Raw genomic sequence first — 22908 nt, 5'->3', positions numbered from 1 at the left:
GACATCTTGTTGAAATAGTCCGTTCATTTTTATTGTCTGCCAGTGTTCCTAGTGCCTTTTGGGGGGGGAGCAATCCTTACTACTGCTCATGTCATTAATAGAATTCCAACCTCACACAATTCAGGTTTGTCACCTTTTGAAAAATTATATGGGTATACTTCTGTCTATTCCTCTTTGCGTGTTTTTGGTTGTACTTGCTTTGTCCTTCGTCCACATGCAGAGCGTAATAAGTTAGCCTCTCGGTTTGCTCTTTGTGTCTTTCTGGGTTATGATGCTAGTCAAAAAGGATATCGTTGCTTTGATCCTGTTAGTCAAAAATTGTATGTCTCTCGTCATGTTGTGTTTCTTGAGCATATTCCATTCTTTTCTATTCTGGCTAGCTCGCATAATATGACAAAGTCAGATCTGCTTTGCATTGATTCTTTCAATACCGATACTGAGGAAGATTCACCCACAAATCCTATTGGTAGTTCAACTGAATCTGGTACTTTGGTTCCCGAGATATCCACTCCACATATTCCTCCTTCTGCACTACCAATTATCTCCTGAGGTTGTGGATGATCCTTCTCTCCACCGTCGTCAATCCACTTGTGTTCATAAGTCTACTAAACTATCAGATTTTGTTTACTCTTGTTATTCTTGTTCTTTTGCTTTATTTGTTGCATCTATTCATTGTCTTTCTGAGCCTGAATCCTATAGAGAAGTTGTTTGTAACCCACTTTGACAGAGTGTTATGGCTAAGGAACTAACTGCTTTGCATTAGAGCCATACATGGGATTTTGTTTCATTGCCACCAGGAAAATATACTATTGATTCTAATTGGGTATATAAGATCAAGACTAAATCTGATGGATCTATCGAACGATACAAAGCTCGTCTTGTTGCTAAAGGTTATTCTCAAGAGTATGACATGACTTATGAAGAAACATTTGCTCCTGTTGCAAAAATGACAACTGTTCGTACTTTAATTGCTATTGCTTCTATTTGTCGATGGAGAATATCTCAGATGAATGACAAGAATGCATTTCTAAACGGTGATCTTCATGAAGAAGTTTATATGACACCTCTTCCTGGTATTTCACACAAACCTGGTAAAGTTTACAGGCTTCGTAAAGCGCTTTATGATCTCAAACAGGCACCTCGTGCTTGGTTTGAGAAGTTCTCTACAATGATTATTTCGTTTGGTTTTCATCCCAGAAATCATGATTCAACATTGTTTGTCAGATGTACGAGTGCAGGTCGTATTCTTTTATCATTATATGTTGAAGATATGATTATTACTGGTGATGATTCTGATGGAATTGCTTCCTTGAAGTTTGAGTTGACTCATTGTTTTGCTATGAAAGATTTGAGTATACTACACTATTTTTTGAGCATTGAGGTTACTTATTCCTCGAAAGGTTATTTTTTATCTCAGTCAAAGTATATATCTGATCTGTTTGAGCGTGCTCATCTTACTGATAATAGAGTTGTTAATACTCCTATTGAGACTAATGCTCGATATTCTCCATCTGATGGCTTACCTTTGCCGGATCCTAATTTGTACAGAACTATTGTTGGAAGCTTGGTTTATTTCACTGTGACTCGTCCAGATATTGCGTATGCTGTTCATGTGTTTAGTTAATTTATCGCTGCACCAACTACAGTTCATTGGGTTGTTGTTCTTCGTATTCTCAGGTATCTTCGGGGTATTCAATTTCAAAGCCTTTTATTTCCTTCTACTTTATCTCTTGAGCTGCGTGCATACTCTGATGCGGATTGGGCTGGCGATCCTACGGATCGTAAATCTACCACTGGCTTCTGCATTTTTCTTGGTGATTCCCTCGTTTCTTGGAAGAGTAAAAAGCAAGATGTTATTTCTAGATCTTCTACAGAAGCTGAGTATCGTGTCATGACCTCAACTACTTGTGAGATAGTTTGGTTGCGTTGTTTGCTTGCGGATATGGATGTCTCTTTTCATCAGCCTACTCCGTTATATTGTGATAATCAAAGTGCTATTCAAATTACATGTAATTCAGTTTTCTATGAGCGGACGAAACATATTTAAATTGATTGTCACATTACTCGTCATCATCTTCAGATTGACACCATCACATTGCCTTTTGTTCCTTCAAAGCTACAGATTGCTGATATATTTACGAAGACATATTCCGCTTCACGTTTTCGTTTCTTCTTTGATAAACTCTCAATGCTTCTAGTTGTAGCATCGTGAGTTTGAGAGGTGATGTTAGATTATATATTTATTTGCTTATAGCTTTTAGAGAAATTTAGACTTTTTTTTATATAAAATTTAGGATTTCTTAACTTAACTATATAAGACCTTATAATTTGTATCAATTTTAAGATCTAATAAGATTAATAAGATGATTAATTTTTTTCTCTTAATTTCTACAGAGTTATCCTTTTTAGAATGTGTGTAGCTATTTTGAAACCGACCTGAATGGATCGTTAAAATAACGATTTCATCTTTTTATGTAATAGTTATCGTACATACTTATGTAACCCACATGACCAATCAGTATGAGTAAGTCTTCCGAAGGGCATGCCTATCAAAAGGGATTTGAAAAAAATCAGAACGTTTGAAGGAGTGTATTGGGTACTAGGCTCCGGTAGTAGGCTGATTTTTTTTTTAGATAAAAAATGATAATAATATGTTTTGGATTTTAGCTAGGTGTACTATTTATTGCTAGTAGAATATTTTGCATTGATGTTTAGAGTTTAGGTAAATAAAAATAAAAAAAAATATTATTATTATTATTAAAAAGAGTTTTCAATTAGAAAAATTATTATAATATTATCTCATTCGTAATTTTCTATTTTAAATACTTTTTATTTTTTAGTTGCTCTAATTATAGAAATACGAACCGTACTATATTTGATTAGCTTTGATAAAAGTATCTCTAAGATGAGACATATAGATAAGAATTTTATGAAAAAAGTTTATAGGTGGATGCTATTTCATTTAGATAATTAAATATTTATTATTATTTTTTTAAAAAATAATATATATCTTTTTAGGGTAAAAATAAAAAAATATCGGATGTTCTTATTTTTTTTTAAATTTATATATTTAATTTTTTGACTAATTAATGATTGTTTCAGCTAAAGTTTTTTATTAACTACCAAAATAAAATTAGGAAGTGCCAAATGACCCAACAATTATAATGAAACTTTCTATAATTAATCACACTCTTTTTATTTTTAATAAAAAAGGTGTCTTTTTTTTTTCATGAAAGGAGTATTTTATTTTATTTTTAATCCCTACCTCACCAACTCCTATAATTATCTTTCAGTATACTATTAGATATTATTATATCTTATTACTCTACCCTATCAGTAATTGTATGAATAAAATAAATCTGTATTATAGTCGTTGTAAAATTATAACTTTACAATTATATAATAGTTATAACATTTATAGTTAACTATCATCATAATATGAATATTGTTGAACAAGATTACAGTAATTATAAAATTATAGTATCTATAAATACGACCAACTCAAAATTTAATGTAAAGGGTAGGAAATAATAATATTGAATAATATATCAAAGTGTTGCGTTTTTTTTCATGCTTGATGTATGAATATTAAGTTGGCTGGACTCTGGAGGATTATAATGATATGATTACAATGAAATCAGGATCAATTTCTCACGCATCCCTCCCTCTTTTGACAGACTACGGAGGATATCATTATAATGATATGATTATAATGAAATTAGGATCAATTCCTTGCGCATTCCTTCGTCTTTTGACTATCGATCTAATTAGGACTCGTTACCAAAGAAGATCTTCATATTAAAACTCAGGGGATATTTGATTTAGGAAAATATGAGTGGGGAATGAGAATAAGAATCATTGATTGTCATTGTTAATGTTTGGATTATAGGAATAGGAATACAAATAAAGGAATGAATCCTTGAAATTAGGTAATAACTCATTCCCATGTACCTCTCCTTCAATGAGTCATTATCCTATTTTCATCAATCAAAATATTTTCTTATTCCAAAAATACCCTTGATCTAAAACTAAAATTTTCTCCCTTAATATCAAATATTAAAATATATTTATTTATTTATTTTTCATATCACTTCTCTCTCCTTGTTCTCTTTCATCATATTTTCTCTCTCATTATTTTATCACACACTTTCTCTCTCCTCAATTTCTCTTATCACACTCTATTTCCTTTTTTTTCTCATTACACTTTCTCTCTCATCACACTTTCTCTTTCCTCAATCTTTTCCATTGCACTCTCTTCTTTTTTTTTTTCATCATACTTTTTCTCTCCTCAATCTCTCCCATCACACTTTTATTTTTTTTTTCTCATCACACTTTTTCTCTTCTCAATTTCTCTTGTAACACTCCCTCCTTTTTTCCTCAACACGCTTTCTCTCTCATCACACTTTCTCTCTCCTCAATCTCTCTTGTCACACTCGCTCCTTTTTTTTCTCAACACATTTTCTCTCTCATCATACTTTCTCTCTCCTCAATCTCTCCCATCACGCTCACTGTTCTCTTCTTTTTCTCATCATACTTTCTCTCTCCTCATTCTCTTTATCACTCTCTCTCTCCTCATTTTTATCATTATATTTTCTATCTCTTCATCCTCTCCCATCATATTTTCTCTCTCATCTTCTCTCATCATGCTCTCTCCTATTACACTCTCTTTTCTCATTTTCTCTCAATACATTTTCTCTCTCTTCATTCTTTCTCATTATACTTTCTCTCTCATCATTCTCTCTCATCATATTTTTCTCTCACATTCATCTTTCTCTCACATCTAATTTTTTCTCTTATTTTCCTTTAAGGGTAATTAAAAAGGAAATTTTGATTTATTTCGATAGAAAATATGCAGCTAACAAATATTACTTTTAAGAGTAATATCCATACTAATACCCATTCTCATTCTACAATACAATAATTTTCATTTCAATTCCTATTCTTACGAAAAACCAAACACTCCCTCAATAGGTACATAACTTCTTCTATATCTTGACTAACATTAATACTAGTAGCCATCAATAATAGAACACTGGTAAAATTGCGAGATTGTCGGAATATAAATCCTCGGACTTTGTGCATCACACTCATCCATTATTTACCTGTTCGGCTGTCATAATTTAAACGGGAACGCTGGGACGAATGATTTCCCCTTTAGCCACTTTTACTAATCGATGCATTCGACTGAAAGATGTTGCTGTCATGTTGTCGCAATCCCTAAATTACAGAATGTCATCCTCGTAGGAATTGCCTCCTCGTGGAGAGAGGACATGGCCTTGTGCCTTGTCCTCTTCACTTTCTTAGTCAATTCGTTTCACCACACGGGTCAATCTACTACTCTGCCGGCCGCTCATCCTCATCTTCGCTCCTTTTATTGCTGGATCCAACAGCTGTGCGCGATCAATTGCGTAAGCAGCTTTGGAGATGCCTTCGCCGGCGTTTCTTTGCGTCTCCTTCATCGTCCTTTCTCTCGCCGGATCCGCTCGGGCAGGCTACATTCAGTACAACACCAGCGGTGGGACTGTGGCCGGGAAGATCAACGTGCACCTTGTGCCGCACTCTCATGATGACGTCGGTTGGCTCAAGACGGTCGATCAGTACTTCGTTGGCTCGAACAATAGCATCCACGTACTGTAAAAAAAACGTTTTTTTTTTAAATAGTCCCAGTGATTATGCGCTGATTTTGTTTTCCTTTTCCCCCATTTTTAAAGGGTGCTTGTATTATAAATGTGCTGGACTCGGTGGTCGGTTCTTTGCTCAAGGATCCGAATAGGAAATTCATCTTTGCTGAGCAGGTTTGCTTTACATTCAACGTCTGATGCTAACTGACATGAAGTGTGCCGCATGATAATTATCGTCTCTTGCTCTTCGCATCAGGAAAATGCTTTCTTAAGCATTCATTAATTAGGCCATCGTGATTGTGGGAGTCATCTTGCTGAGATTGCTTATGGCATTTGGTCATTTCAAGTTGTCTTTGTTGGTTTCAAGTGTTTTATATTTGTTTGAAAACTAAATGATGTATTTATTAATTAATTCTAACATCAACTGTAAGGTTGGGGCTTATCAAGCATTAGTTGTGGGGATCAAGACTGTTGTGAAATCACTTGTCTGATGAACCCCGATAAGGTAGATGACTTAATTCATGATCTCAAATCATCCTCCATAGTGTATGTAGAAATCAAAATCACATCATTCTAAAGTCACATGATGTTGATCTCAGTCTCTAGTGGCAGAAGTATTCACAAAATACTTTTATGTGCAATCAATTGAGAACAAGCTGTAACAAAATAACATAACAAATACAAGCAAAGTAAAAAAGTAATATAATAGCTGATACATTGTGGTTTTGACAGAAGCCTATCCATATCTACAGAGAGAATCCATATTTAAATGATTTGAGATCAAAGATTTGGAAATACCTAGGTAGGTCTGGCACATTGTTTGAGTTTTATCATGAGCCTATATATAACCATGTAATGATTATCTCATTAATGACAAGTAATACTGTAATACAATATTTTTTTAAGAAAATTTCATTTAACCCCCTAGTTACCTACTTTTTTATTTTTTATTATTTTTTTATTATTTTTTATCTTGGCTCATATAGTTTAGAATATTATATTTTACTTCATAATTTCAAAAAAAAAATTAAACCTTGGCACAATTTCTCTCTTGTGTGCAAATAAGTTTCTCTATTGCATGCGCTGCACACGTCAATAGGTTGAGGATATATTCAACAAATTAGTTTAAATGGTCTGATTAATTAGGTAGAATGAGGTTAAAATTTTGTTTTATAGTGATTTTTTTTAACATCTTGTATTATCACCATAAGACAAAGAAGTGAGGTGTTCACAACTCTATGACAAAGAAATGAAGTGTACAGAATCAGGTGAGGTTGTATTCGCCAGTTCTTGGAGACCCAGCATGACCCTTGTGCAGCAATAGAACTGGATTCCCCATTCAGATTCTTTTGTTCCAGTGATTAATTGAATTGGAAGCGAACTAACGTTTCACCTTTAACCATCAAATAAGATATTGTAAATACTACCTTGGATTTATCTGATACTTTGTTTTTCCTTTTAATTTCTTTGAATGTTTCAAATTTTTGGACTGGTTATAATTCTCATTGTCTTTTGCATTTTGCAGGCCTTTTTCCAAAGATGGTGGAGAGAGCAAAGTGATAAAACTCAAGAAATAGTGAGAAAAATTGTTGATTCTGGACAGTTAGAGTTTATGTATGTACTTATGCTCATCTGTAATTTCGATTATAGCTATTATACTCAGCATCCTTATTCTTTAAAATCATGTTTTAGAAATGGTGGTTGGTGTATGCATGATGAAGCCACAGTGCATTACATTGATATGATTGATCAAACAACTCTTGGCCATCAGATGATCAAGAAGCAATTTAACAAGGTTCCTCGTGCTGGATGGCAAATAGATCCTTTTGGTCATTCTGCTGTACAGGCTTACTTGCTAGGAGCAGAGGTGGTGTACAACTCTCTCCCTCTCTCACAGACATACAAACACACAAATACACTCATGAATGTGCTTGCTTCACACACAAAAATCAATTTGGAAACTTGTTAAGCTATTCCACATGGAAAATGAAAAATCAGTATGTTTTTTTGTTAGTATAAGATTATCCTTAGCTATTTTAGATGGAAAGTGGAACGTTAGCATTTGTTAACCACTCATCTCAAGGCTATTTTCATGGTGCTTATCATGCAACTATGCTTTCTTGAGATCTATCTCCTAGTGATATTAAATGTAGGAAATTCCTTGTACAAATTCTGATCTTATAGTTTATTTATCAAATGCTAAGTTCTGTATGCCAACTTCATTATGAAGGTGTTCTTCATCTCGTTTGGTATATTTATTTTCTACATGTATTATGTATCAGGAATTGAGAGTTTTACATCAGTATATCAAATCTTGGAATTGTTTGTTGAATGTATTCTTTTTATTATTTTGGATACTTTTTTTTTTCTTTTGAACATAAAAAATCATTGCATTCATTAATATTTTGTCCAGGCTTGATTAGTTAATCTTTCATTTACCAGTCTGTGGAACTTCAGAGAAGATTATGAATTAGGCAGTCATGGCGAAAAGCCAAGGAAAAAAAAATTCTAGGATTTAGTTGACGTGCATAAGTCGTGTTGAGCCACATGTTAAATTATTGTTAGGAAGCTGCACTCCTAAGCTACCACGTGGGATGGATGAAAAGTTGACTATTTCTATGCACTAGTGGGTCAAAATCCAACCAAAATGGTGCAATCCAACAAGTCTAGGTGAACCAGTGTGTTTATCGTTGAATAGTCCAATCGAATGGCATAGATTAAACCAAGAAGTGTGCAACACAAGAGACAACCCAATTAAGGGTGTAGATTGGTCTAGATAAGGGTCAGAGTGGGCTAAGTAGATTCACTTAAATTCAATTAAAAACACTCAGCAAGAAACAAGTCCTCTCTCTCTCTCTCGTAATAACCTTCTCTCGCCCCTACGGGCTTAGCTGAATTGGTAAGTGGCAGGCTGATTGCCACATGAGGTCTTGGGGTCGAATCTCGGGGTTGACGAAGCGAAAATCCTTGCAACCCGTGTAAACTCACCCCACCTGGCACTTGCCTTCTCAGTCACCGTGATTTACCTCCTCCGTGTTGGTTTTAGGACGGACTGGCGGGGGCGCTGGGGCGAGCGTATTCGCCTTTTGCCACTTGTCATAACCTTCTCTCTCCTTGTAGATAAAGCTCCTATCTTCCTCCCTATAGATGAAGCTCCCACCCTTAATTTACAAATTCTGATGGTGTCTTTGTCGCTTGCTCGGGCTCCTCTCTCAAAACATAGATCACCTTCCAAACTCACGAGATTTGGCGGCCTGAGAAGTAACACAAGTTAGGGGTTGGCCAGCTCTACCGACACGGCTACTCTCACGCTCAAGTTAGTCACCGGTAAGAGAGATATAGGTTTTGTAGAGATGCAAAACTAGAAGAAAGAAGAAGAAGAAGATGAAGATACTAGAAATAAGAAGAGCGAGTCTAGGCGCTCGGGGGAATCAATATCTGAGCACTAAATACGGGTGCTTGGTGGAAGTTGGTATTTGAATACCGAGTCTAGGTGCTCGGTGGAAGTTGATATCTAAATACTAAGGCCAGATGCTCAATGGAAGCTGATATCTGAGCACTAAGGCCGGATGCTGGGTGGAAGCTGGTATCTGAGCACCGAGGCCGGTACTCGATGGAAGCCGATATTCGAGCGCTAAGGCAGGATGCTCGGTGGAAACCGATATTTGAGCATTGTGGCAGGATGCTCGGTGGAAGCTGGCATCTGAGCACTGAGTCCAGGTTCTTGGTGGATGTTGGTATCTAAGCACTAAGGCGGGTACTCGATGGAAGCATGTATCCAAGCACTAAGGCAGGATACTCGGTGGAAACCGGTATTTCAGCACTAAGGCGGATGCTCGGTGGAAGCTGGTATTTGAGCATTGAGTCTAGTGCTCGGTGGAAGTTGACATCTGAGCACTAAGGCCGATACGCAATGGAAACCAATATCCGAGACTGAGGCAGTGGAAACTAGTATTTGAGCATTGAGGCAGGATGCTTGGTGGAAACTAGTATCTGAGCACTGAGTCCAGGTGTTCGGTGGAAGCTAGTATCTGAGCACCAAGGTGAGGTGCTTGGGAACTAGCCCAAGTACCATCAAATTCCATTGGGAAGATTTTGGTGATCTTGTTTTATAATAGAATGGGCCACAAACTCTTCCTCGACAATGCAAGTTGTAGTAGAGTAGACAATCTCATTGTGTTCTAGAGGAATTTACCAAACCTAGTTGCATACCATTGTTGGCGCCAAATTAAGCCAATTGAAAGTAATTATTGATTTCTACGAATCAACAAGCCATCATTCCAATCCACAGACAACAACATTTTAAACAAATTCCCACAGGTTTGCTTTGAGACTAGTAAAGGTATTTTGAACATTTAGATTTAATCACAAAAGTCAAAGTTTCATTTTGCACAAACCCTGAGACAAATAACAAAAATACAAGTTTAACAACTTCATAGCCTTCATCAAGCAAGCACAATAATAATGAAAAATCATGATTGCGTAGTCCTTGTAAGTTGTAAAGATGCAAGAAATTAGATCCTGAAATCCACAAAGTTCACATAAAATAATGTTTCAAATGATCAAACTATGATGCTTAAATAGCTCTAAAGATTCATTATTTATGATTGCTAGAGCAGCAGTGATCCCTTGATTAACATTGTTCCTTGGTGGAATTATCAAAACCAGCCGTGCTTAACAATGGTTTAGAGTTCATATGAATTGCCTGAAATCTGGGAGCTCTGCCACAGGATCTCTCTTGATCTATTATCTCTGAAAATTTTCCCTTTTTAGTTGCTTGATTACAAAAAGATTTTAACCATATCTAGTCATATATTTTGTACTTCTCAATTCTTTGATTAATTTTCTATTCCAGTCATGGTAAGTTTGGTGCATAAGTGATTTCTTTATTCATTCAGTGGATTGGTGGATAGGGCATTTTCATTTTCGGTTTTCAATATGGACTTTCAAGAAGCTGATAATAATGATGATGACTATTAACTCAAGAAATGACACTTGTTTTACTATATTCTTACACTATATTTTGGAGACCAGTCCTAAAATTTACATGTTAGAATTAAGAAGCTATAGATTATCTATTGTTACTTGAGATATGCAACTTTCATAGAAAAACTACATCTTTGCATTATTTTTTTTGCAGCTTGGTTTTGATTCTGTACACTTCGCAAGGATTGATTATCAAGACAGGCAAAAGCGTAAGTTGGACAAATCTCTTGAAGTTATATGGCGAGGATCAAGAACATTTGGTTCTTCTTCACAGGTTAACTTTCTTCCCTTCTGCTTTAAAGGCTTGTTTCTTTTACTATATTTTGACATAGTGTTGCCCCAGATTTTTGCAAATGCCTTTCCTGTCCACTATAGTGCTCCAAGTGGGTTTAGCTTTGATATAACTGATGATGACAGCTACCCTATACCAGTGCAGGTAAGAATTTTCAGTCCAGAAATTTGATACATTAAAAGTTAATAACAATCTCTTAGTATCTAGACAAAACATTGCAGGATGATCCTCAATTGTTTGATTACAATGTTGAAGAACGTGTAAATGACTTCATTGCTGCTGCTATGACTCAAGTATGCTAAGATGCTACTTCACTTCTCCATTACAAAATATTTGTTTTAGATCCCCTCCCTGTTTCTTCTAGACAAGGAAGCTATTGTCCACTGTGTTTGTAGTTACAACATTAAATTTTGTGTTCTTATGAGTTTAATATCAGTAAAAGTTATCGGAGCCTGATTTCAATCGGCACTTTAGGCTAACGTGACAAGGACAAATCATATCATGTGGACTATGGGTGATGACTTTAAGTATCAATATGCAGAAGCTTATTTTAAGCAAATGGACAAGCTGATCCATTATGCCAACAAGGTAAAATCACTTGTAATTTAATAAGCACTTTTTGGCAAGAACTTGCAAATTTACACTATAGTTGCTTCTTTATTTGACCAAGCACATTTCCTGGTGTACAAGCTTTTTTCTCATTGTTTTATTAGAAATTAATGCTAAATTGACCTGACAGTGGTCAGCCTAATTTATTTCGTAGTTTTTTCTTTCCCTCTCTTTTTTTTTTTTTGGAGTGAGATAAAAATGCCACAGCATATTTGAATGAGGAGATAAGAAGCTATCCTACACAGTATTGAAGGTGTTTTTTGTTTTGGTTTCACATGGTTGAGTTTAATACTTTTTCTGTTGTGTTTAAAAACATATGCAGTTTTGCCTCTCATCATGTGTGATAGAAAAGAGGTTACATAACCAAGTCCAAGAATTGTATACACAACATTCATGAGAAGAACACCATATTTTGTCATTATGGTTTTCAGTTTTTGGATGAGCTCAAGCATATCCTATGGTTGATAAACAGGTTGATATATCCAAGCAACATCTTATGTGTGAGGATGAGTTTCAGTTGACTTGTATCGTAATAATTGTATAAATGAACATCACATTCATGCAACTCCTAATTTTGATAACCACATAAGACTTATTCTGTCATTTCAAAAAAATATAGAAATGCATACTGTTATGTCGCATAGTTTGTCTGTTTGTTTCCATCTTTCTCTGTTGGTAAATTTAGTTCAATTTATAGCTATATTCATGCTCATAACGCTGAATCATAATGGTATTATGAGCTCTAAAAAATTTACTTAAATTCTTCTATAAGCATTGGTTGGTTGAGTAGGTCAGGATGGTTAGTTCTTGGCGAGGTTCTTGTTGGGTTGTTGTGAATAGAGTTGTCCATTTGTATCTAACTACTTCCTTTTGTCGTTTTAGCAAGTAACTTTTCAACAAATTCTTTTAAACTTCCTAGATTACCAATGGTAAAGTTGTTGCTTTGTGACAAAAGGTCATGAGTTCGAATCTTGGAAACAGCCTCTTGCAAAAAGTAGGGTAAGGTTGCGTACAATGGATCCTTCTCCAGGACCCCGCATAGCGGGAGCTTCGTGCATTAGGTTGCCTTTTTTTTTTTCCCTAGATTACCAATCTAGATCTTATGATCCTGACCTTGTCCTCCATAATAGAGTTTGAATTTGTAAGATTCATATACATGACTTTAACATCTCCAACATTAGTGGAATTATTGCCTCTCATCATGGTCAGCATAAAATTACTGACTAGTTTGACAACTAAAATTAATAAAGAGAGTTTGTGAACAAGGACAGGGTTTAATGTTTCATTTTGAGGGGGATATTGATCCTCAGTTAGAATGAAACTGTTACGATTTCTGTACTGATGAGTCGGCGCATGATGTTGATCTCACTAGTTATGAGGAGAAGTGAAACAAAAAAGAAGACAAAGGAGAGGAGGTGATGGTGACCACTTACTACTCATTGAAATCCAAGGGTAGGGAGAGGAGGATGTGATATTTACAGTGACTTGTTGAAATCCATCAACAGACCCACTTGACAATTTGTGTCAAATTAATTCATTTAGGTCAATACAAATATATAAAATTTATCAATTTTTTTCCTAAGGTTTAACTAAGCCCTTTAATGAATTAAATTATGTCACATAAAAATTGTTAATATTTGAAATGAATTATCTTCATTAATGAGTCAATTCATGTCAAATTGTATCGTTCCACTTTTCAGGCTTTTCTTAATCATATTTCAGCTTGAGTTGGGTCATGTAATCAAGTTGTGTCTACTATTGCCAGCTTTGGGAGAGTGTCAAGGGACCTTTGAGACATGGTTAAATTGTATAGTGGAGAAAGCTAACAAGCAAGGAACACAGGCCAATCCAAGGTTTTGAACTAGATTAAACTTATACCATTTGATCATGGAGTTGCATGACTTGGTTGGTTATTTTGTGAGAAAGAAGAAAAGAAATATAAAGTAATTTCTTGCTTGAATGAATAAAAAAAGGAGGCCTTCTTGGTAAGCTTTAGGATAATCTGGTCTCATAAGACTCGAGCAAAATAAATTTAGTATGTTGGAACAGTAAAAGTAAAAAAAAAATAAATTAAACACTAGATCGAAAGCAAATAGAATAAAAGTATATTTTAGGCAAGTACAACAATAACAACAACAACCAAGCCTTTTCCCATTAGGTGGGGTCGGCTGTATGAATCCTTTTACGCTATTGAGCTCTATCTCCTATTATATCATCATCTATATTTAAATAAATTTTTCTTGTTTTATTGTTGCTAACCAAGTCTTTTTTGGTCTTGGTCTTCCTCTTCCTCGTTTGATATGTATGTTTATCATGGTTTCACATCGCCTAACTGGAACATTTATTGGTCGTCTAAGTACATGTCCGTACCATCTTAAACGTGTCTCTCGGAGTTTTTCCTCAATAGATGCAACTCCGACTTTCTCTCTAATGCTCTCATTTCTTATTTTGTCCATCCTCGTATGTCCACACATCCACCTTAACATCCTCATCTCTGCAACTCTCATCTTCTGCTCATGTGCTCGAGTCATAGCCCAACATTTAGCTCCATATAACATAGCAGGTCTAATTGCGATTTTATAGAACTTATTTTTAAGTTTAAGAGGTACTTTACGGTCACATAAAACATTCGGCGCTCCCCTCCATTTCACCCATCCTGCTTGTATTCTATGTAAGACATCTCTCTCAATCCCTCCATCATTTTGCAAAAATGATCCTAAATATTTAAATCTCTCGGTTCCGGGCAACTCGTCCTCTCCTATCTTAACAATTATTTTATTACTTCTAATATTGCTAAACTTAAATTCCATATATTCTGTCTTTAATCTACTAAGCTTAAAACCTTTCCCTTATAGTGTTTCCCTCCAAGATTCTAGTTTAGCATTTACTTCTTCACGTGTCTCATCTACCAAAATAATATCATCTGCAAACAACATGCACCATGGTACTGTGTCTTGAATGTGCGCAGTGAGTTCGTCCATAATTAGTATAAAATGATAGGGATTTAGAGCTAATCCTTGATGTAACCCTATCTTTATTGGAAATGCTTCAGTTACTCCGCCTGAAGTCTTTACTCTGGTCGTTACATCTTCATACATATCCTTAATTAGTTCAATATATGTTACGCTAACACCTCTATCATAAGCTTTTACTAAGTCAATGAATACCATGTGTAGATCTTGTTTTTGCTCCCGATATTTTTCAATTAATTGTCTAAGAAGATATATAGCTTCTATTGTCGACCTTCTAAGCATGAACCCAAATTGATTTTCTGTCACTGTGGTCTCCTTCCTTAATTTTTTTTCTATTACTTTTTTCTCAAAGTTTCATAGTATGACTCATTAGTTTAATACCCCTATAGTTTGTACAATTTTGTACGTCTCCCTTGTTCTTACATAAGGGAACTAGAGTACTTATCCTCTATTGATCAGACATTTTTTTCGTTTTCAATATCATGTTAAATAGTTTTGTAAGCCATTCAATACCTTGTTTCCCTAAGCACTTCCATACCTCTATCGGAATATCATCTGGTTCAACGGCTTTTCCATTGTGCATCTCATTTAAAGTTTGTTTTACTTCTGAAGTTTGAATTCTACGATAAAAATTAAAATTTCTATGCTCATTTGACCTAATTAAATTACCTAAGTTAAGTTGATCACCTAAACCTTCATTAAAAAGTTGATGAAAATATCTCTTCCACCGCTCTTTTATTTCTCCATCGTTTACTAATATCCTATTACATTCATCTTTAATACATTTTATTTGGCTAAGATCTCTTGTTTTCCTTTCTCTCACTTTAGTTATTCTATAAATGTCTCTTTCCCCTTCTTTTGTATCCAATTTTTGATATAACCGTTTAAAAGTTTCATTTTTTGCTTCACTCACTACTTTCTTAGCTTCTTTCTTGGCTATTGTATATTTTTTTAAGTTTTCTTCGTTCTTACAAATATATAATTCCTTATAAGCTATTCGTTTTGCCTTCACTTTCTCTTGTACTTTCTCATTCCACCACCAAGATTCTTTACTTAGTGGTGCATGCCCCTTTGACTCACTGAGTACACTCTTAGCTACTATTTTCAACTTTGATACTATCTTATCCCATGTTGTATTAGAGTCATCGTATATTTCACCTAATCCTTGTACTTCTACCTTCTCCTTAAATATATTTTGCTTTCTATCCTTTAACTTCCACTACTTAATTCTAGGAATTGTATATATTTTCTTTCTATTGATACTATGTTTGAGGCGTATATCCAACACTACTACCCTATGTTGGGTAGTTAAGCTTTCTCCAGGGATGACTTTACAATCTTTACAAATCTTTCTATCCTTCTTCCTAACTATAAGAAAGTCAATTTGCGATTTATTATTCCCAGTTTTGAATGTGACTAAGTGTTATTCTCTTTTCTTAAAAAACGTATTAGCTAATATAAGGTCATATGTTATCGCAAAATCTAATATAGTTTTTCTTTCCTCATTCCTCGTTCCAAACCCATAACTCGCATGCACTCTCTCATATTCCTCATTTTTCACTCCGACATGCCCATTTAGATCACTTTCTATTAAAATCATTTCCTTTGGTGGAATATTTTATAATATTTCATCTAAGTCCTCCCAAAACCTTGATTTGGTAGCTTCATCTAATATATTTGTGGTGCATATACGCTAATTATGTTCATAGTTTCTTTCACCATTATTATCTTAAGGGCTATAATTCTATCCCCTTTTCTAACTACTTCCACAACTTCATCCTTTAACAAACTATCTACAATAATACCCACTCCATTTCTTGCTTTACTCTTTCCAGTGTACCATAACTTAAACCCGTGTTCTCTATCATCTTTGCCTTCTCGCTTGTCCATTTTGTCTCTTGTACACACAAAATACTAATTTTTCTCCTAATTATCATATCTACTACCTCCATTGATTTACCAGTGAGAGTTCCTATGTTCCATGTTCCAAATTTTAGATTATTAGTTTTCCTATCATATTTGTTCTTATCCAACCTATGGTGTGAGAACTCTTGCCTATTTAACACTACACCTAAGTTCTCATGGAAATGTAGCGGTTCTTGCTGAGACGTTACAGTCGGACCCTGTAACACGAACTCTTACATATTTAGCACTACACCCAAGTTCTGGAGATGTAGCGGTCTTGCCGAGACGTTACAGTCGGACCCTGCAACGCGTTCCTTCCAGGGAACAACCTAGCATTAGCACAATAGTTTAATGGATTCATTCATTGAATATTTGCCATAGTTTGACGCTGGCTGGCAACCTAACGCAACCCTCCTCCTTTATCCGGGCTTGGGACCGGTTATGACCGGTCGTCATGGGCGGAGTTCAAGTAAAAAGTAAAATACAAAAACAATTTATTTTAAGATGTATTTCACTCTCAGAATTTATTATCCTTTTAATAGCTACCTATTTAATTTGTGTTATTGAATCAAGCTGCATATCATTAAGGTGCTGCGGTATCATAAACCTTTTTGTTAATGGAAAAAAATACTGCTTTAATAATGAATATGTTTTGTCATATCTGAAAAACTAACAGAAAAATTATGGCATGAAGCCTTCTCAACCTTCATTAGCATTAAAAAACATTCACTGCACGATATGGACTGTTAACCAGTAGGCAATGCATTTTGATGCTCATTTACTCTTTGCTTATATGGCATCTGCACTATCTACTGTCCAAAAACAGCTAGTTCATAAATTTATTAAATTTAGTCAATAACATCTAATTTCTGTCAAATTAATCAGATCCAATACTTGTTTGTTGTTAGAAACTAATATCGATTCTCAGTGATCTAATACAAGCTGGCACAGGATGGTCGTGTTCATGCATTATATTCTACTCCATCTATTTACACTGATGCAAAAAATGCTGAAAATGAATCTTGGCCACTGAAAACTGATGACTACTTCCCGTAAGCATTCCTCACTTACCCACTTTCATATGAATAATGAGTTACTTGCAAGGTATATTGCAACCTTTACAAGTTCTAACAAGTTTATCCTACCTTTTAATTTTATTCTTGACAATTGTTATCTCACCATTAATTTGTCATCCACTTTGTTAAGTAATGATATGGCACCGTATATGCGATCAATTAATTTCTTTTTTCAATAGTTAATGGATGCAATAAGATGAATTAGTTAGCTAAGCAAACCAAGATTATTATACTTAAATTGAATACAAATTTATCATATTTTGAGGTTCCATGTCCCAATTTAATGGTAAATGGATGATATATCTAATGGTGAGATGGAATTCTTAAGAGTTAAATAGATTAGGTTAGATATGTTAAAATTGAAAGGTGGAGATGGCTAAAAGTGGTTTGGGCACATTTTGCAATGACTTTAAAAATAGATTAGGATAGATTTGCTAAAATTGTAATGTGGAAATAGTTTGTCTAAAATGGTAAGGCTGGGAATTGCTTTGCAAGTAACCCTTAAATAAATAATAATTTTAATGTTAGTTGCATTACTGTTGGCAGATATGCAGATTCACAAAATGCTTATTGGACTGGGTACTTTACTAGCCGTCCTTCATTCAAACGTTATATCCGCATGTTAAGTGGATATTATTTGGTAGGATTATACTGCTTATAGCATTTGATCACCAGAGGTCATGTATATATTTGAACTATGATATAACAAATTTTCTATAGGCAGCACGTCAGATTGAATTTTTAGCAGGGAGGACATCATCTAATCCATCTACCTTAAGCTTAGGAGACGCTCTGGGGATCGCTCAGCATCATGACGCTGTCACTGGTACAGCTAAACAGCATACAACTAATGACTATGCAAAACGCCTTTCTTATGGTGCTTCAGAGGTTCATGGAATTTTGAAAATACATTATCTTTTTTATTGTTTTTTTTTTAAAACTTTTTCTCTACCTAACATTAAACTTGATCCACCTCTTATAGGCTGAAAAGTCCGTTGACGTGGCTCTTTCTTGCATAACTAGTTCGAGAAACCATTGTGCATCTGCAGCAGTTAGTTTTAGTCAGGTTAGATGCTCTGTTTTTCATTATTATGAATCTGTGACAGTCATCCATCGCATTTGCAAAGATATTAGTTGGGTATGAGCATGTTGTTTTTCGTAATTGTGGTTTTTCAATCTGGAAGTAGACAAACATATGCAAATACCCCATGAAAGATATCTATTTTCTAGGGACTAAATGGGCTAACAACGGAGATTAAATAGTTTTTCCTTGCAGTGGAGATTAAATATGCTGTCCTCTCATCTCTCATGCATCCTCTACAATTTTAAATAAGCAGTTAACACCTTAAAGACTTCCTTTAATGAACAAAAAACCATAAATCTAAAAACTTATAAAAGCTTAAAATTCAATTCCTAATAATAAAGGGGAGAAATAATCCTGTTCTTAGTGGAGTCAGACTAGGTAATAGACCAAATTATAAAATCAAACAAATTAAATTACATTTCTACCAAAACTTTTATTCCTAGTCTCTCCCTATAATTCATTATTTTTCTCTTTCCTTGGCTTCAGTCTGAACCATCCAACATCAAATCATGTTAATTGTTGCACTAATATGTACATCTTTTCTAGATCAAGTTCTATTAATATTGTGAAGAGGATACTACTTCTGATTAGAATACCCTAGATAGTCCCTCACTACCTATTGGTTATTAATAAAGGTGAGATATTATAAATACACTCCATAGTTTTATATATTCACATTGGTGATCTATACACTCCCCTTAAACTAGTTTGAATATATTATTTACCCCAACTTATTATGAATATATTCAATTTTGAATTTCCTTAACAATTTGATCAACAAATCTTCTAATTGACTATTAAGACTGACAAAGAAGTGATAATCTTATTAGATTTCACTTTCTCTCTAACGAAATAACAATTAATATCTATATAGTTTATTGTCTTATGAATATAGGATTTGAGGCTAAACGTATTGTAGCTTGGTTGTCATAATAAAGCTTCATCTGCTCTAATGGGGTATATCTTATCTTGGTCATTAGATGCTTAATCTAAATAAACTCACATGTCTCTTAAGGATGACATTCATTCAACCTTGCCATCATTGTTTACCTCCTAAGAAAACATAATAACTCTGATGCAGATTGTCTATCTTTAAGGGATCCTATCCAATTTGAAGATGATATAGATCGTCTAATAAGATACCTTTTCCGAAACATTTGTTCAAGTAGTGTAAAATCCTCATAACTACTATCAAATGGTGATGACATGAGCTCTCTAGAAAGTGAATAATTACACTAACAACAAATGAGATGTCTAGTCTTGTTACTGGAATATTATTTAGTTTCCCTATCAGCCTTCTTTATTTCCCCAAGGCAGTCAATGGCTCCATTTGTTCTACTTCTAGTCTAACATTATGCTACCTTGGGGCATCTATTGGTTTAGTCGCCGACATATCCATATCTTCACACATATTAAGTACATTTTTGCGTAGAGAAATTTAGATATTTTTTCTCCTGAGGGGGTAGCTTCTATATGTAGGAAATACTTAAGATCTCGTAGGTTTTTAGTTTGGAAATTTTGCTGAAGTTAAATCTTTTATATGTGTAGTTCTGATAGAGTTATCACCAATAATAATAATATCATGCATATGGACGCTAGGCGATTTGTACCACTTTTATTCATTTTGTACTGAAGGACTGAACTAAACTTCCTAAATGTTGTTTTAGCCCATGTAATGATTTCTTCAACTTGTTGCTCCATATGAACTTTTTCTAAAAGATCACCATGGAAGAAGTTATTTTTTTTATGTCAAAACCAATGAAGGGATTAGTGAAAGACAACAACAAGGGAGAGGAAGAGGCTAAATTAGATGATCTTTACCATTGGAGAGAAAGTATTAAGATACTTAGCATCATAAATTTAGGTGTAGCCCTTAGCCATCAATTGGGATTTAAATCAATTAATAGTGTCATTCGGTGAATATTAGATTGAGAAAATTCATTGACATTGTAGACTTTCTAGGAGAAAGAGGGACCAGGCCCCAAGTTTCATTATGTAAAATATTCATCTCATCCACCATTGCTTGCATCTATTTAGGATCTAAAAGCATCTGTAAAAAATTTTTTGGAGTCTAAGAGGATAAATAAGAAATAACAATAGACAATTTGGGTGCCAACAAGAGGTAAGACAGAATGAGAAAGTGGATAGGAGGTGGGACAATTACAAGTACCCATGTTATAAGCAATAGGAATGTCTAAATCCTTAGGGATCTAGGATAGTTGTTGACGGTTGCAAAGCAGAGAGTCTTGAGCAGAGGTGTAATCGAACTGAATCGAACCGAACCAAGCAACAGTAAGAGACTCAAGCTCTCTGTTTGTTTTACCTAAGTTTAAGCTTGGCTTGAGTTCAATTTGAGCTTTAATTCTTAAGATTGAGCTTGTCTTGTAATGAAATTAAATAGTTCGTGAATGACTCAAACTTGGTTTGAAAATGGCCAGTTTAAAAGTTAAATGAGCTTAGTTTGAACTTGGTTAGAAAATGATTCGTTTAAAAGTTAAACGAGCTTAGTTTGAACTTGGCTCATTAATATATACACACACACACGAGCCTCTTAATGAACATGTTTGCAAGCCTGTAAACCTCTAAACAAACATGTTCGCGAGCTCACGAACCAAATATTGTGAAGTTCGAGCTTGGCTTGATAATGTTTTCGAGCTCGAAATTAGGCTTGAGCTCAGCTCGTTAACATAATTGAATGAACTCGAATGAACTTTTTTGAACCGAGACCCGAATAGTTCACGAGCGGTTTGACTCGTTTACACCCCTAGTCTTGAGGGAGTGCTGACACACCTTCACATCTTTAGATATTGACTGTATACTCGTAGAGGGTGAAGGCACTGGAAATCCATTCTGTTTCAATTTCCCTGTACAAAAAAAATTGTACAAGAACAGAACTTTTCCTAGCAACCCGCATGTTCGACCAAAGATGTATACAATCAATCAAGTAAATTCTTGAATGATCGAAGCACATCTTGATCGAAGTACAAGATCGCTAGCCTCTTGTGTTGGTATTCAAAAACGATACAAAGAAAAACGAAACTAGATATGCAGCGGAATTAGAGAACTAGTTGTACCTTTTCTTTGTAGCTTAAGACCTCTTGATCTCTGCCGTATTCATCTCCTCTTCTTGGATGTCGTATGGGCGACGATTTACCAAGAACAAAACCACCCTCCTTCTCTTCTCTTCCAAAACCGCCGGCCACAAAAAGTAGTCTCTAGGATGGGTCACCTTCTAATCTTCTTCTTCTTCTTTCTCTCCTTCCTCTTCTTCCTTACATTCCTCTTCTTCCTTTCCTTCAAGCCGTTGGCCGCCAAGAAGAAGAAGTGCCGCCGGCCCTAGCTAGGAGAGGAAAGGGGGCGAGCCCTTGCAAGGTGAGAAAGGGGCAGCCCTTGGTGGAGGTGGCGCCGGCCCTAGGTGGGGTTGAAGGTGGCGCCGGCCACAAGGAGAAGAAGATTGTGGAGAAATAGAAAGTTAGATTTTAGGGGCCACATCCTACTCCTTTTTATAGACTTGCAGTCGGTTACGAGGAAAGAAAAATTAACAAAATTTTGTTTAGAAAAAATCTAAACAAACTATGTTAAACCAAACCAAGTTAAACTAAACCAAATTAAGTTAAACCAAACCAAGTTAAGTTAGACCAAACAAAGTTAAGTTAAACCAAACCAAGTTAAGTTAAACCAAACTATGTTAAACCAAACCTAGTTATGGATTGGTGGATGCAAGACTTTATATATAGAGACTACAACAGGGACCTAGAGGAGGAATTGGTTTAGGTCTTCCGATGGACTTGAGTTTCCCGTGTTCACCCCGAACACCCAACTAAAGTCCATCAATAATAACCCATACCACTAAAGGGTTATTATTGAACTACCGCACCAATCCCATATTACAATATGAGCTCCTTATTATGAGTGCGTTAATCTCCCCGTATTTAAGATATCATATGTCCGTTAATTAAATGAGTTACTGACAACTCAATTAATTAGCATCTGATTCCAAGAGTAGTACCACTCAACTTTATTATCATGTCGGACTAAGTCCACCTGCAGGGTTTACATGATAATCCTTATGAGCTCCTCAAGGGGACATTATCAACCTAAATAATTAGGACACAGTTTCCTTCTATAATCAACAACACACCATATAAACAATACTATTTCCCAACTCATCGGGCCTATTGATTTGACGAATAAATCTCATCTATTGATAAGTTAAAGAAATAAATACTAAGTATACGTGCTTGTTATTATATAGGGATTAAGAGGATGCATATCCATAATAACAGAGGTTCTGTTCTTTTACGTAATCAATACAAATCGAACAATCTCAAACGGTCCTGCTCAATACACACATAGTGTACTA

The 22908-nt window shown here is 35.0% G+C and overlaps 1 protein-coding gene across 1 annotated transcript in view; it reads left to right on the top strand.

Moving 5' to 3' along the window:
* Positions 1–5175: 5175 nt before the first annotated feature.
* The window catches only part of LOC122052277 (alpha-mannosidase-like), a 52238-nt gene continuing 34505 nt past the window's right edge, over positions 5176–22908 (top strand). The window contains exons 1-12 of the mRNA XM_042613729.1: positions 5176–5628; positions 5712–5795; positions 7147–7235; positions 7314–7488; positions 10762–10881; positions 10951–11043; positions 11121–11192; positions 11374–11487; positions 17337–17437; positions 18008–18101; positions 18182–18349; positions 18444–18527. Coding sequence (XP_042469663.1) covers positions 5425–5628; positions 5712–5795; positions 7147–7235; positions 7314–7488; positions 10762–10881; positions 10951–11043; positions 11121–11192; positions 11374–11487; positions 17337–17437; positions 18008–18101; positions 18182–18349; positions 18444–18527 — 1398 coding nt within the window. The 5' untranslated portion in view covers positions 5176–5424. The remainder of the gene's footprint in view (positions 5629–5711; positions 5796–7146; positions 7236–7313; positions 7489–10761; positions 10882–10950; positions 11044–11120; positions 11193–11373; positions 11488–17336; positions 17438–18007; positions 18102–18181; positions 18350–18443; positions 18528–22908) is intronic.

The sequence above is a fragment of the Zingiber officinale genome, chromosome 3A (genome assembly GCF_018446385.1).
Source record: "Zingiber officinale cultivar Zhangliang chromosome 3A, Zo_v1.1, whole genome shotgun sequence".
In the NCBI taxonomy this organism is placed as follows: Eukaryota; Viridiplantae; Streptophyta; class Magnoliopsida; order Zingiberales; family Zingiberaceae; genus Zingiber; species Zingiber officinale.
This window is presented reverse-complemented; position numbering and strand designations above follow the sequence as displayed.